Genomic DNA, 15552 nt, shown 5'->3' with positions numbered 1-15552 from the left:
CCGCCGGAGCAGGTGCAGGGATGGGCCCCTCTGCGATGGAGCGGGGCTCCCTGGCTGCCCAGCCCCGGGGCTCCCTGCTTCTCCTGCCGCTGCTGCTGCTGCTGCTGCTTCCCCTGCTGCTGGGCGCCTCTGGGGAGACCTCCGTCGGCCCGGTAGGTAGGCAGCCCCGCCTGGCTGGAAGCAGCAGAGAGCAGAGCAGCCTCCTCCCCAGACAGCATCCCTTTGGGAGAGAGAGAGAGAGAGGCAGGCAGGCAGGCAGGCCCTTTCCCCAGAGGCAGCCCCAGTTGCCCCAAGGTGGCTGGGACTGAGGGCAGAGGGCCCAGGGAGAGAGGCAGGCAGGGAGGGTGGGCCTTGCTCTCCCCTGCCAAGGAGGGCCTGGATCATGGGAGGGTGGGCTGCGGGGAGAGGAAGGGGAGAAGGCGGAGAGGGGACGGGGGCAGGCTGCAGCCGGTCTGGGGTGCCTCTGGGTTGGCCCTCCATCCATCAAGGGATCCATCCTTGCGGTGTGGATTTGGGATGAAGGACCACCGAAGTAGGACAGCATCCCAACCCTACACAACAGTGATACCCTTATTATTGTATATGTGTGTATATGTGTGTGTGTGTGTGTGTGTGTATATGTACGTGTATGTATTTGTATGTGTGTGTATATATGTGTGTGTATGTATATGTATATGTGTGTGTGCATATGGTATCTATCTGTCTATATCTATCTATATACTGTATATATATATATGTGTGTGTGTGTGTGTGTGTGTGTGTATAGGTATGTGCATATGTGTGTATATGGTATGTATACATACTGTATGTGTATATGTATATATATATATATCTGTGTATATGGTACATATACATACTGAATATGTATATATGTGTGTGTGTGTGTATGGTATATATACATACTGTATACGCATGTGTGTGTGTATGGAATATATATATATATATATATATATACATACACACACAGACACATATATACACAGTATGTATTTGAGTATGTGTATGTATGTGTATATTATATGTTTGCGCATGTATATATGTGTGTGTGTATATGGTGTGTGTACTGTATATGTATATATGTGTATATGTGTGTACAGAATATGGTATATATGCATACTGTATATGTATATGTTTGTGTCTGGTATATACATACACACATATATACACATTATATATATGAGTATGTGTATGTATGTGTATATTATATATGTGTGTATATGTATATGTGTGTGTGTGTGCACACGAATGTGTGTGCGTGGTCATGTATATATGTGTGTGTATGGTATGTGTATTACATATGTATGTATGTATGTATGTATACATATGTGTATGTGTGTGTATGGTGTGTGTGTGTATATATATATATATATACTGTACATGTATATGTATATATGTATGCAAATATGGTGTGTATGTATATATGTATGTATGTATATATATACACACATACACTGTATGTGCATATGTATATATATGTGTATATGTACAGTATACGTGTATATATATATGGTGTGCGTGTGCATGCATATGTGTGTGTGTGTGTGTGTGTGTGTGTGTGTGTGGCCCACGTGGCTAGCCCTGGGTGTGGGGGGGCTTTATTTGGGCCCTCACTCCCCCCCCCCCATAGCCTGGATGGATGACTGAGTGTGAGATGGCTGGCAGGGAGGCAACATAGAGAAAAGGAGAACCTGGAGCTGTATCCACAAGGCAGAAATAATCTAGTTTGACACCACTTTAACTGCCATGGCTTCATGCTGTGGAATTTTGGGAACTGCCGTTTGTTGTGGCACCAGAGCTTTGCTTTGTATGTCTTTCTATACCGGCTGTATTCTGGTGTCACAATAAATGACAGTTCCCAGAATTCCTTAGCAGTGAGCCATGGCAGTTAAAGTGATGTCAAACTGGATTATTTCTACAGTGTAGATACAGCCCAGATTGCTATGTGGGTGCAGGGAATAAGTGGCAGCACTTGTGAGGGCTAGGGGTGATTAGACCTCAGAGATGCTGTTTGAGGGGATAAGAAAAGGGAGAAAAGGTGTCAAACTGGATTCTTTTGTTGTTTTGTTGGGGTCCAGACAGATAAACCGCTCCCATTATTTGGGTGGGTGGGGGACCAGAAAGGATTATTTCATTTACCATCCTTACAGTTGGGGATTTTGAGTGTTCGCTGGATTGTTTGTCTGTCTGAGGCTGTATCCACACTGCAGAAATAATCCAATTTTGCACTGCTTTAACTGCATGTCTCATTGCTATGGATTTCTGAGATCTGTAGTTTGTTGTGGTACCAGAGCACTTTGACAGAGAAAGCTAAATGACCAACAAAACTACAGTTCCTAGAATTCGAGAGCACTGAGCTGTGGCAGTTAAAGTGGTGCCAAACTGGATTATTTTGCAGTGCGGATGCAGCCTAAGCATATAGTGCCCTTGTGCCAAGAGACAGGTACACAGAAAAATGACTTGATAGTAATTGTTGTGCTGTGTGTTGTAACGGTGTGTGGTGGTGGCGGAGGGGATACTGATCATCTTTTGCGAGTTTTCCTTTCTGTTGATGTGTAGGATCTCTCTCAATGGTAAGAACTGCAACAGTGAAAAACTATAATTAAAGATGCAACTTTTTGTGGTTTGAAGAGATGCTAAGGTCCAAAACACGCTGCAGAAATAATCCAGTTTGAGATCGTTTTAACTACACTGGCTCAATGCTAGGAAATTCCAGGAACTGTAGTTTTGTGAGACATATTGCCACCTCTGTCTGAGAGTACTGGTGCCACAATAAACTACAATTCCCAGGATTCCCTAACACCGAGCAACGACAGTTAAAGTGGGCTCAGGCTGGATTATCTCTTTAGTGTTTTTTGGACAAAAGTTGATACACTTTTTAGCATTTGGAACGACGCAAAGAAGCAAGAGGACCAGTTCTTTTTTTTTCTTTTTCTTTTTTTTTTTTGCGTGGATAACATTAAACTTTATTTCAGTACAGACTAGATTGGTTTTGAAGGGTTTTGTGTTAATGTGACAGATGCTGTTAGTTTGAGGAGGAAATAAGGACAACCCATTTTCTGAGGCTGCATGCACACCACAGAAATAATGCATTTTAACACAGCTTTAACTGCCCTGGCCCCATGCTAAGGAATTCTGGGCATTGCAGTTTGTTGTGGCACCAGAGTGGAGGCCACAACAAATTATAGTGCCCAGAATCCCATAGCATGGAGCCAGGGCAGTTAAAGCGGTGTCAAACTGCATCATTTCTGTAGTGTGGATGCAGCTTGAGACCTACTGCTTGCAGTCTTCTCTTCCACAGAGTTACCTCTGCAGTTGTAAAACCTTCACCAGGCTGTGACAGCTGGTGTACCTGACCGATGCATAAAACACTTGATGCATGACCAGTCTGTTTCATAACACCAACACACTGCCAATAGTATTTGGTAGAACACCCAAGAGATCTTCCAGCTTGTTCAAACACCAGTCCTGCATGCCACATAGGCTGCATCCACACTGCAGAAATAATCTGGTTTGACACCACTTTCACTGCCCTGGTTCCATGCTGTGGAATCCTGGGATTTGCAGCTTGTTGTGGCACCAGAGCTCTCTGACAGAGGAGGCTAAATGTCTCACAAAACTACAAAACGCAGTATTCCATAGCATTGAGCCGTGTCAGTTAAAGTGGTGCCAAACTGGATTATTTCTTCAATGTAGATGCAGCCATAGTAAACACTCTTTTGCAACACTTTGCAAAGCCACAGGGGAAAGGGATTCTGTTTGATTAAGGGAAAGAACATTGAAAGCCCCAAGGCATGAACTCAAGGCTTTGGGCACACGGAAAGTAGGTCCCAGATTTTGCATGTATTTGCAAAATTGACCATTAAGCAAACACACAAGCTATAGAATGGACTGAAATCAAGAGTGGGAATGTTCATTTGTACTGACCAGACCACAACAAACTACAATTCCATAGCAATGAGCCATGGCAGTTAAACTGGTGTCAAACTGGATTATTTCTGTAGTTTGGATGCAGCCTCATTCAGAAAAACAAGATAACCCAGAGAACTAGCTATAGAATTATAGCTATAGGGATTTGATAGATGGGTTTGTGTGTTTTGGATTAATTACCTTCAATAGTCTCAAATTCTCTAGTCCCAGTCAACAGAAAGTTTAGTTATACTTTATTCCTATGGGGCAAGTTACTTACTGTGACTAAATTTTTCTGGATTGACACACAATACAAAAATTGCTATAGAATTTCTCCATCCCTGGTGGTAGTTCTGTGTGACAGCCAGGGATGCCGTCCTCCTATTAATTATGTGTGAATATGTCTCCTTGAATTTAATGAGATGTATACCTGAGAAACTGCATGCAGGCTTGCTGTTGTAGTTGTAGTTGTTTTCATCTCAGTTGTATTATTCTCATTATTGTGGAGAGATCCTGCTTTAGTTGTGAATAGAATGGGTAAAAGTTGACTTGCCAGTGTGAATGAACAGTAAATTGGTTACTTCTGTCTTGACAAGTAATCCAGAAATTATATATTGTGTAATAAATATGTGCACATAAATACATTTCCATCTACATATTTATGGTATTTATACTGATGGTATGTGGGAGACAGAAATCGAAAACAGAAGAAAGGAAAATCATAAATAAGTATAAAATGAATTATAACAGCAGAATAATTTATATTTCCCACTAAAACTAGGCATATTCTCATAGGTGTTATTGTCCACTGAGCTGGCAAAAACAAAGGTAACTGGGGTCCGTGTTCAAAGCCTGGACTTTTTGTACTCTAGCCATTTGAATTGTAGGAACAGCTATTATTTTCATTTCCACTTTGACTCAAAAACTAGAAAATGAGCAGGCACAATGTGTTTGTATTATGAAAGTGTCTGCTAAAACACTATTTAAATCAACAGTAGAGTCTGGGGCACTGAATTCTGTTGAGGCTTTTAGCATGCCGAACCCTTCTTTGCCAAACTGTTAGACGTGAGGAGGCACAAGCGCACCCTCGGTTACGTTGTAGAGATAGCAGAGCCTTCCAAAGAAAGCACAGTAAAATATCAGCCCTATAGACAATAAAAATGAGAAACATGCACACTGCAGGAAACATATCCCACAAGAACCGTGTAGGCAGGATAATGGATTGAATCAGGGTAAGGAGAAATAGGTTGGCTCTTGTTATAACAATTTAAAAACAGTCTACTTTGGGATGGGTTGATTTAAATGGTCAAATGTCATTTATAAGGTATTTACTGTGACTTTGTCCTACTAGCCCTACTTCCAGTAATTCCAGTAGAGAGGTCCTGAGAATGTTATTACTTCAGGTGGCTATGTGTTTTTATTGTAATCATCACCTTCAACTAAAAAGAGTAGAATTGGTACCAAATTAGCATATTCATTATTGCAATCTACCCGGATGCACTACTTGATTTAGCATGATCACAGGAGTCCCACATGGTTTCAGAAACAGAGGGTACTTTTACCAGATTCATCTTGTTCACAAACTTGCAGCCATTCCTGGAGAGGAATGACTTATCTATAGTTAGCCAACCGTTGAACCACTATAATGTGTTATTTGTGCAGTGAACATGATTTGAAAGTTTAAATTAGTACAGATTGTGGCTGCTAGAGTTTTAATTGTTTGCCCTGGTGGAACTGTACTGTGTAAAATCTTTAAAAATTGCACTAGTTATCTATTTATTTCTGAGCCTAGTTCCACCTGCTAGAAATTTTCTTTAAAGCTTTAAGTAGTTTGGGATCCCAACACTTTGCTAAGGATGGAAAGAACATTAGAAAATATTTGAGAAATGGTTGAAAAACATGTTTTTCAAATATTGAGAAACCCTGGCAAGATGATTTTTGGACTGATCCAAGTTTTTGCAGTTTGAGACATATTCTGTACAAAATTCACACACGTGAATTCACACATTTTGTGCGGAAAACAACAATTTGTGTGGAGAATAATATGTCAATGCAGAAGTCTTGATTCCTGTGCAGAAAATGCTATAGTTGGGGATTTATTCTGTATACAATTTGCATATGGTTGATTTGCATAAAAATTGTATTTTCTGTGTAGAAAGCAACATTTTCTATGCAGGAATTAATATTTCTGCATAGAAAATATTTTCTGTGCAAAACAACCATGTGTGACTTTTGTGCTCAAGGAAATAACCTGAATTGCAAATAGTCTTCAGAAACAGTGTGGTTTTTAAAGACTTCTTGCAGTTGGAGGAAAATTTCTGAAATTATTCAGCAATACCTTAAAGAAGTAACTAGAAGAAGAATTAAATCCCTATACCTGATGGAGTACTTCCTCCCATATCATCCTGCCCTTGTGTCTTAAGATCTTCAGACATGGATGTTCTCTGAGTACCATTGCACAAATACTGATGTTTGTATGAACCAATGGATCTTTTCTGTACTGGAACCCTAATTCTGGAAAACTGGGTTACAAAATAAGTAAATAAATACTTTATATGCCACCCTCTATCCTGAGATGGATGATTTTATACAATACATACATTACACAACAGTAATAAAACAGCAAGAACAACACAGTAAATATCAACACAGCCTGTCACAATAAGAAGAGAGCTAACCTAATTTTCCTGGGAAGGGCATTCCATAACCTGGGAGCGGCCACCAAAAAGCCCCTTTCTCTTGTCCTCACCAAACATACTCTTGATGGTGGTGGGGCTGAGAGAAGGGCTATAATTCTTAAAATCCAGGCAGTCTCACATGGAGAGAGACAGTTGACACTAGCTAAAGAAAGAAGGCAACAGCACTAGCTTTCATAGGCTTAAGTCTCCTTTCTCAGATGCGTTAGGACCTAATGCATCTGAGGAAGTAGACTTAAGTCTATAAAAGCTCATGCCGCCAATTTCTTTGAGTTAGTCTCAAAGATGCTACAAGATCTCTCTACATACTATTCTACAGACTAACACGGCTATATCTTTGATTCCTACAATATGGAGAGATACAGTTCTTTAGATGACCTAGACATGTGCAGTATACAGCTTTATAAGTCATAACACATGGTATATATTTAAGTAGTTAAATAGATGAATGTTAAAGTATACATTTACTTATTTTTAGTTTAATACTGTTATTGAATTAATATAGAGTTTAGATGTATGAAATGTTGGAATAATAGTAATCAGTCCTTGGTGCTTTTCTGTGTATCTGCATTACACGCAACATTTCATCTGATGGAGATATGACTGTTAAAGTGGGATGAAACTGCTGTAATTGATACACTTGTACTTTGTATTATTACAACCTTGTTAAGTAGGGATAGAGTCCCTTGTAGTTTGGAGCAAGAAAGGATAACATTTAATGCAAATAACAATGAAGTTGCTGTAGCAAGGACTTCCTTCATTAAAAACAACAACTACAGTATCTTCTTACAAAATATTCTACTAGGCTAGACAATGCCATCATAGTTTGGCAGTGGATGAGTAACAGCAGGGGAAAATAGTTTTCTACTGTTAAGACTGATTTATCAGTTGATATTTTGAATAAGTGTATGTGTAAAATGCTAAAACAAGTGTGCAACTAAAAAGGTAAAGGATATATTTAACATGCAAACATAGCAATTTGGGGGCAATTTAATTTTTGCTTTAGGATTTAATGCTGATCTGTGAACATTTATTCTAAAAAAGAAGTGGATTTTATACTTCTAGATATATGCTGATAATGGTGACCTACAAGATGACAATAGCAGGAAGGCCTTGTTTAGAACTTTACTACTGCAAACTATTTTGTTTTTTAAATAGTGAAAAGGGCAATTATTTCTCATATATACATGTAGCTAAAAAGCTGCACCACAGCTGCTCTCACAAACCAAATCGGGACTTGAGCTTATGCTGCTTTAGGTTCTTCTAGACTGGCTGAATATTTGCACTGACATGTCTGTCTGCAAAGGCAGCCTAGTGTCCTCTTTTGTGACATTGTGCTGATTTAGCAGTCAGTATATTCCAACAAAGGAATTCTCTGCTAGTGCAGCAAGTATTCAAATTGGATATTAGTCATTTTAGACATATAGTTTAGCCTTCCTTCAGTACTGATTGGTGTCCACATAGCTTACAGTTTCTTAGATTAATATGATATATATTAATATTTGTAAAAATAAAATTGTTACAGACCAACAGGGGATGCCTAGTTCAATTTACTGGTCAGTTCTGGTGTCAGGTAATGTGGGGGGCGAGGAAGAAGATTGAAAAAATATTTCTGACCATAAAGGTTTAGAATGATCATGCCCTATTTTGGGAATGGATTTTTATGATTATTTTAGTACGTAATGGTATTAATTATAATAATTGCTTTATATCTGTGCTGTGAACTAGGAAATCCGGAGTTCAGATTTAATCTCTGCCATAAATGCCTTAGATGGCATTAGATACATGCCTTTCTTGTAGCAGTTTCAGAGCCCTGCCCTGCGATATGGCGGTGATAAAACTGACACAACTTAAAATGGTATTTTAAGGTCACTAATAGAATATGTTTTAGGTACTTTGCTAATTTCTATCCTAGTATTGTCTAATATTATCCAAAACTGGATCAAACAGTTCAAATATTTTTGACAGGAAACAAAAGTCACCAGGACATGTATGTTCCAGTTCTGTAGATGAGTTTAATTTGAGCCCTGTTCTACCCCATAATGTATTGCTGTAGATAATTCATTTTGTTGCAGAATTGCAATGATAAAAACAATAAATAGTGCCTTTCAGATATTAAATACCTTGCTACCATAATTTTCCTTAACATAATGAAACCTCTTAAGATTATTTTTAGTGCAATAAATTGAAATGTTTGCTGGGGAATAATGCAGAGCTTGAAAATGTCATTTTTGAATAACAGTTAGCCATGCTCGCAGGGGGATTCTGGAAGTTATAGTCCAGAAAATTAACTTTTCCTACTTCTGGAATAATGTATATCTTATTTTTCTAGAGATAAGTTGGTATCTTGGAAGATGACCATAATAGCCAGGGAATCAAACATGAGTACTTCATTTGTTCACATTATCCTTAGTTAACCTTGCCTCTCCCATACCTTCCCTCCCTTTGTTTTGTACTCAGTCAAGCTTTAGATTTCTTCACTGTCTTTTGCTCACACAATTTATGTAGCTTATACAGTAATATACAGTAAGATGCATCTCTCTTCCTCTATCTCTCCAAAATGCAGTTTGCTTTGATTGAGAGTTCCTCAAGCTCTGATTGAGATTTCCTGCATGGCAGGGGGTTGGACTGGATGGCCTTTGTGGTCTCTTCCAAGTTCCAACTCTACAATTCTATGATTCTATGCATATTACTCCACTGTGACCAAATAAAGCACCGAGCCAAGCATACAGGATCTTAGCTGTTCTATGGGCTCAGAAGATGGCTGGGGCCATAGAAATTGAGAAATATGCATAGATACAAGGAAAACCGCTTTGGAAGTTTTCAAAGAAGTAGTCATGTTAGTCTCTTACAGTATAAAAAGGAGGAAAGAAGGACATTAGTTACTGATGGAGGTAACTAAAAGTTAATTAAGATACCATATGAAGGCACTAAAACTCCACTGTTTGAAAACTAGCAATTGACTATTTGACCTCTTCTTCCATGGGGGGGGGGGGGAATAAAATTCCATCTGTCTCAGTTTCTTGTATGAAAACAAGTTTACTAAAAGATATGCTCTGCCTCAGCTATCATTTATCACTCTGAAGCAAGCTTGCAGTGCAAAATCCAGTTATATCCCCCCCTTTACTATTTCATTTGAGTACATTCTTCTACTAGATTTCATTTATATCAGTCATAGATACTGTTGTATCGTAATATTTTAACATTCCCAGTTTGTGGAGTATATCAGATTGAAAGGGTCTAGGGAATATTTTCTTTGTTACTATTTTCTCATGCTTTTTATATTTGAATAATTTCTATTCTATAATCAGGTCCTCAAATCTAATTTTTTTAGACAACCATCCAGAAGGGGGAAAAAGTATTGTAAATTTTGAGTAGGGGGAACCAGGTTTTTGAAAATATACTGGTAAGATTGGTTTGCCTTAACTTTACCAATGTAAGAATCCAGATTCTAGAAACACCAGGAATATGGGCTTTTGGAGAATGATAAACATTTGTCTAAGGTTTGGAAAACACTCCACATTTTTTTTAATTGTATTGTTCATTTCTGAAAGCCACTTCTTAGATTTTTAAGTTGGGACCACCAATTTCCTTTCAAACATGTTTAATTTTGTTTGGCTAATCTCACGCAGAGCCAGAGTGGCGTAGTGGTTTGAGTGTTGGACAACAACTCTGGAGATCAGGTTTCGATTCCCCATTCAAGCATAAAAACCCACTGGATGACCTTGGGCAAGTCACACTCTCTCAGCCTCAAAGGATGGCAATGGCAAACCCTGTCTGAAGAAACTTGCCAAGAAAACCCTGTGATAGGTTCCCCTTAGGATCGTCATAAGTCAAAAATGACTTGGAAGCATGTAGCAACAACAGTCTCAGGCAGAATATACTGTAGATGAAAATATAAAAACTTAAAACCATCTTTCTATCTGTTAATTTGTCTTTTACTCATGATAGTTCTCCTTCTTACTTAACTGTGTCATAGTTTTGAATACTGCCTTCCTGCACTGGGCTGCTGGAGTTAAAGAAAAGCATGGGAAGAGACCTTGGGCAGAGACATAACTGATTGTCTGCTGGGATGGCTAAATTCTATTTAAGCACTGTCCCTGTTCCACTCTCCATCTGAATTAGTGAGATATAGGCCTGTTACAGACTGCCAAAATAAAGCTGCTTCGGGTCTCTTTGGAGGTATGCTGTTTAAATGATGCATGCACCCTAAGAATCTGGAAGCTGCACCAAAGCTGCACTCCAGTGCTTAGGAATGGAGTGTGGCTTTGGCGTGACCTCCGGACTCTTAGGACCCATGCATCATTTAAATAGCATACCTCCAAAGAGACCCGAAGCAGCTTTATTTTGGCAGTCTGTAACAGGCCATACTTTCTGAAGAGCTTCACAGGCCACAAAAAAGGCATTTGCTGAAGCCCAAATGCCTCCCTCTGATGGATCCTTTCTTAGAGTTTTAAAAGTGTGATGAATGTAATGTTTCATTTGGCTGTCATAATCTTGGCCATTTTGATTACAATAGTGTGGGTCATTTGAACAGTAGAGTTGCATTTGCTTGATATCATACTCTGTAACATCACTGCTGCCTTGAAAATATATTGAATTTATTTAACTTGTGATCTCTGCTCAATACTTGACAGGTCTGCAAACGCCTTGCCATCAGAATTTGCACGATCCATGTGCATTATGCTGTTGAAGCCTATTGTGGAATATATAGGTAGTAATACCTGTTAAGGTTGCTTTCTATGGTTTACTTTCAAGGAAGAACTAACATTCTTTCAATCTAATTTCACCTTTTTCTTCTAAGCTATTTATCTGGTAGCTATAATGTTCCAGTTACAAATTCCTTGCAGACTTCTATGTACTAATAACATGCTTATTCCTGGTCTTTGTATAGCCAAAACCATGCCACCTACATATATGAGAAGGATATAAGCAAGTTTGGGAAAATCTGAGATTTGCAAAAATACATCCCATAAATCCTTAGAAAAAAAATAAAGAGACAGGACCCAAAACCAACCCAATGAGATGTGACTGCATTCAAAGCTCACCAATTTCTGGCCAACTGTTTCATGTATGTCTGGCATGGTGGTGGTTGAGTGTCCCAGAAGAGTAAATGGCTAACCCTGAACATGAATATTCTGCACTGCATTATTTTATTTGCAGGTTCCACTTCTTTTATATTACCAATTTGTTATTAATCCCTCTAGTTGTGTTCTTGTCCAAACTTTTGAAGTTGTAAGTATAGGTTAAAGTGGCATGAAATGGATAGGGTGAATTTACAAAGCAAAGAGAGATATGCTAGTAAGAGGAATTAGAATCAGAAGCTTTCACAACTTTTCTGGGAACATTTTGATTTATGTGCCTTACTTCCATGAGCTAGGAACAGAGGAACATCTCTGGGGATAGACTTATAGGAGGTAGTGCACAGAGTGGGAGAATTATTCCATTTGACTCTATTAATAATCTAGCAGCCATTTTATTTATTTCTTGTCTTTTTCCCAAGACTGGGACTCAAAGCAGTGCAGGCATCCATATGCCCATTTTATTCTGAAATTCACCCTTTCCTTATATATATGTGAGGCCATTTACTTATTTATTACATTTTTCCTCATCTTTCCACTATAAAAAGTTCTCAGGGCATCTGAGAAACAACATTATAAACAAATAAAAACAAAATAAGTAAAAAACCATTAAAATTATCACCATTATCAGAATAATTACAAACAGCATAACAATCATAAGAACAGGTTAAAAGGACAGTTTGAAGAACCATGTCTTGACACCCTTCTTTCAAAGCAGCAAGAATGGGCAATGACTGCAACTGTGAGAGGAATACCAAGTGGGACAACTAGTGCACAGCAAATAGTCTCAGACCTGATATAACAAAGTTTTCTGTCATTCAAAGAGAATAGGTTCTAAGACTATCTTAAATATTGGTCATATTTAAATTAGTTTCCCCCTTGTTTACTTTCTAATTTGATTCTCACCAGAACAGAACCTAGTTCACAGCACTTCTATTACACCCTGTGGACTGCCCTCCAAGTAGTTTATAAATGATAGGCATGACAGAATACAAGTGTGTGAAAGAGTTTGTGTCTGGTAAATCTTTCTAACAAACTGTTTTGGCATATGGTTAAATAAATAAGCATACAAGCTGAAATTGAGATCTGTACATTGATGATTTGTGGGCAGACAAAAGAGCTAAATTTGCACACACGTGGTAATTTAACCACCTCTGGGAAGTTACCAGGCCAGCACTACTTATTGTAATCAGGTTTTGCTCATGTTGTGCTTTTCTCTAATCCTTAAAATAACAAGTGTTCAGATTTATCAAGTAAAATGAATGACTACAGTAAGATGAAGCAAACTGCTTTAGTTCAGAATTTAAACTAACAGCATATGTTGTTCTTTAAATAATAACCCTAATATTCCAATGTATGCAGTGTCAAATCAAGTTATGTTATAAATTTGCCTTTGTTTGTCACTGTATTTTTCAGAGCTGGTTGAAAGCGTATGGTTATCTGCTTCCTTCTGACACCCGAATGTCTGCTCTGCACTCAGGAAAAGTTATGCAGTCTGCAGTCACCACTATGCAGCAGTTTTATGGTATCCCAGTAACAGGGGTGTTGGACCAGACCACTATTGAGTAAGTGGCATTGTTGCAAATACTTTGAAAGCACGATATTTGCAAAAATTAAATTAATCGATTATTGTTATGTGAACAATCTTTTGTGTGAACATCTGTCAGGAGTGTTTTGATTGTGTATTCCTGCATGGCAGGTGGTTGGACTTGATAGCCCTTGAGGTCTCTTCCAACTCTATGATTCTGTAACATGTCAATCCAATGTTGGCCTCTGTAAATTCACCTGGGGTTTATGTATTCCTTGGGTCAGACAGCTAACCAAGGGAATCCATTCTCTCACTAAAGAGAGTTAGCTAGAAACAGGCTGTTACTGGCATAATCCATGTTAAATCCAAAATAAGAGTATTCACACAGGGATTTGCACTGGTTTAACTAAATTGGTTTAAGAAGTATGTAGTCTGTGCATCATATAGACCTTATGAAACAAAAACAGATGTATGTAACACACAATACAGTGTCACTTGATGGTGCTTAACGGGTTTTAAGAAATTAATTTTAAGATCTTATCTACACAGAAGTATTACTGCTCTGAGCTGTAAACCATTTTAAATACATCTGACATAAACCGAGCCTAATCCTAACTGATTTGTATACACATAGTCTTATCAGAAAAGCCTTTTCTCCTTTCCTGCTCCTAATTTCAACTAGATGGAATAAAGTAATATTGATTTCTGAATGCATTTATATTCTAAGGTAGTAAGAATGCTTCTAGACAAGACTTTTACTGTGCAATTGTCATTCCTCAAAACACAGAATTTTACAGGAATACTGTTGCCTTGCATTGGGACCCCTCCTATATTTTCTCCTATATACCACGTCTTCTTTCTTTTTTTCTGCATTAAAAATCAATTTAGGAGAAGAAGTGGAATAGATGCAGAATGCCTTTTAATTGGTGGTGCTGGGAAGCCTGTGTCTGGAAGCATCCTAAGTCTTTGACTAATGTACAATAATTTCATGCTCCTCTCTTCCCTGTGTGATTGGATTTTCCAGAGAATTCTGGGAAGATATGGTACCTTCAACTTGTTTATAAATGCCAACGGATTAAGCAGATAAGATGAATATATTTAATACTAGTGACACTACTTTTAAGTACCTCATATCCATTTTCCAAAAACAACAGCCAGATTATTATTTATTATTAACCTTTATTTATAAAGCACTGTAAATTTACACAGTGCTGTACATGCAATCTTTTTAATTGGATGGTTCCCTGCCCTCAGGCTTATCCTCATGAATATGTTTTGTTGGCCAGCTCTAAAAACAAATTTCTTTCTCTGGTCCAATGCAGAACTGTCTCCATATTCCATTTGTCAGTCTTTTCTAAGCAGTACACTCATCTTAGCCTCTAAGTAAGTAAGTGAGGCCTGTGTTTCTAGCTGACCTTAATTGCCCATCAGTTAACATTCATTATGCGTGGCTGAGCTACTGAACAGGACAGCATACTTCAGGACCATATCATTTAACTTATTTTTCCAGACTCACAGGGGATATTTTGCTTTCCAGGTGGATGAAGAAGCCTCGCTGTGGTGTTCCTGATCATCCCCATCTAAGCCATAGACGAAGGAATAAGCGATATGCACTAACTGGACAAAAATGGAGGCAGAAGCATATCACATACAGGTATAATTTAACAGTTTAATGTTCAGATATTCAACTGAGTTTCATAAAATTTCATAGTGTATTTAATATATCACTTTCTGTCTGGGTATCAGTTTGTAACTTCCTCGGTCATTCTGGCATATTTTTTCCTGTAATCTGTGATAATTTAATCCATGGATTAAATGTGTTCTACTCTCACTTGCTGAAATTTTGCTTCATCCCTAAGTTATTAAGCCAAAATGTGTGGCAGGATAGATGCAATAACTTGTTTTGAAATGGGCCAGTTTAAGGGTTGGGACTTCTGACCGTTCATCAAATTGCTCCTTCAACAAACATAGCAGTTTAAGGCTATATAGTTTCTGGTTTGTAATGAAACATTCCTCTGTGCATTTTCAAGAAGCTTTTAAATTATTATGGCGTTCTTAAAGTTCTCGTCCTTCAGGTTTTCTAAAAGTATCTGATCCTTATGGTTGCCAAAGGAAATTATACATATGAAAGGAGTGTGTACTAAACACTAAAAAGAAAAGAAATAAATGAGACATAATACCTTGGATTTTAATTTTAACTTTATTTATTGTCAATTCTGATTCATGACTTCTTAGATAATGGCAAAACTGGTGTTTACTATAGGGAAGAAAAGAAAAACCCAGCTAGTTGTGGTTCTACCCATTGCTATGTGTGATTTTATTCATACTAAAGGTTGAGTAT

At 38.2% G+C, this 15552-nt stretch overlaps 1 protein-coding gene across 3 annotated transcripts in view; it reads left to right on the top strand.

Moving 5' to 3' along the window:
- MMP24 (matrix metallopeptidase 24) overlaps positions 1-15552 on the top strand; it is a 37853-nt gene continuing 22301 nt past the window's right edge. Inside the window, exons 1-3 of one of the 3 annotated variants that reach the window (XM_089514218.1) lie at positions 1-152; positions 13100-13248; positions 14749-14865. In XM_089514218.1, coding sequence (XP_089370344.1) covers positions 21-152; positions 13100-13248; positions 14749-14865 — 398 coding nt within the window. In that variant the 5' untranslated portion in view covers positions 1-20. Of the gene's footprint in view, positions 153-11301; positions 11317-13099; positions 13249-14748; positions 14866-15552 lie in introns of those variants that run through there. The other 2 variants (XM_089514219.1, XM_089514220.1) reach the window with 2 other exon arrangements.

Source organism: Sceloporus occidentalis, unplaced genomic scaffold (genome assembly GCF_023333645.1).
Source record: "Sceloporus occidentalis isolate IW3139 unplaced genomic scaffold, rSceOcc1.0.p SCAF_3, whole genome shotgun sequence".
Lineage (NCBI taxonomy): Eukaryota > Metazoa > Chordata > Lepidosauria > Squamata > Phrynosomatidae > Sceloporus > Sceloporus occidentalis.
The sequence above is the reverse complement of the archived record's forward strand: the minus strand, read 5'-3'. Positions and strand labels throughout refer to the sequence as shown.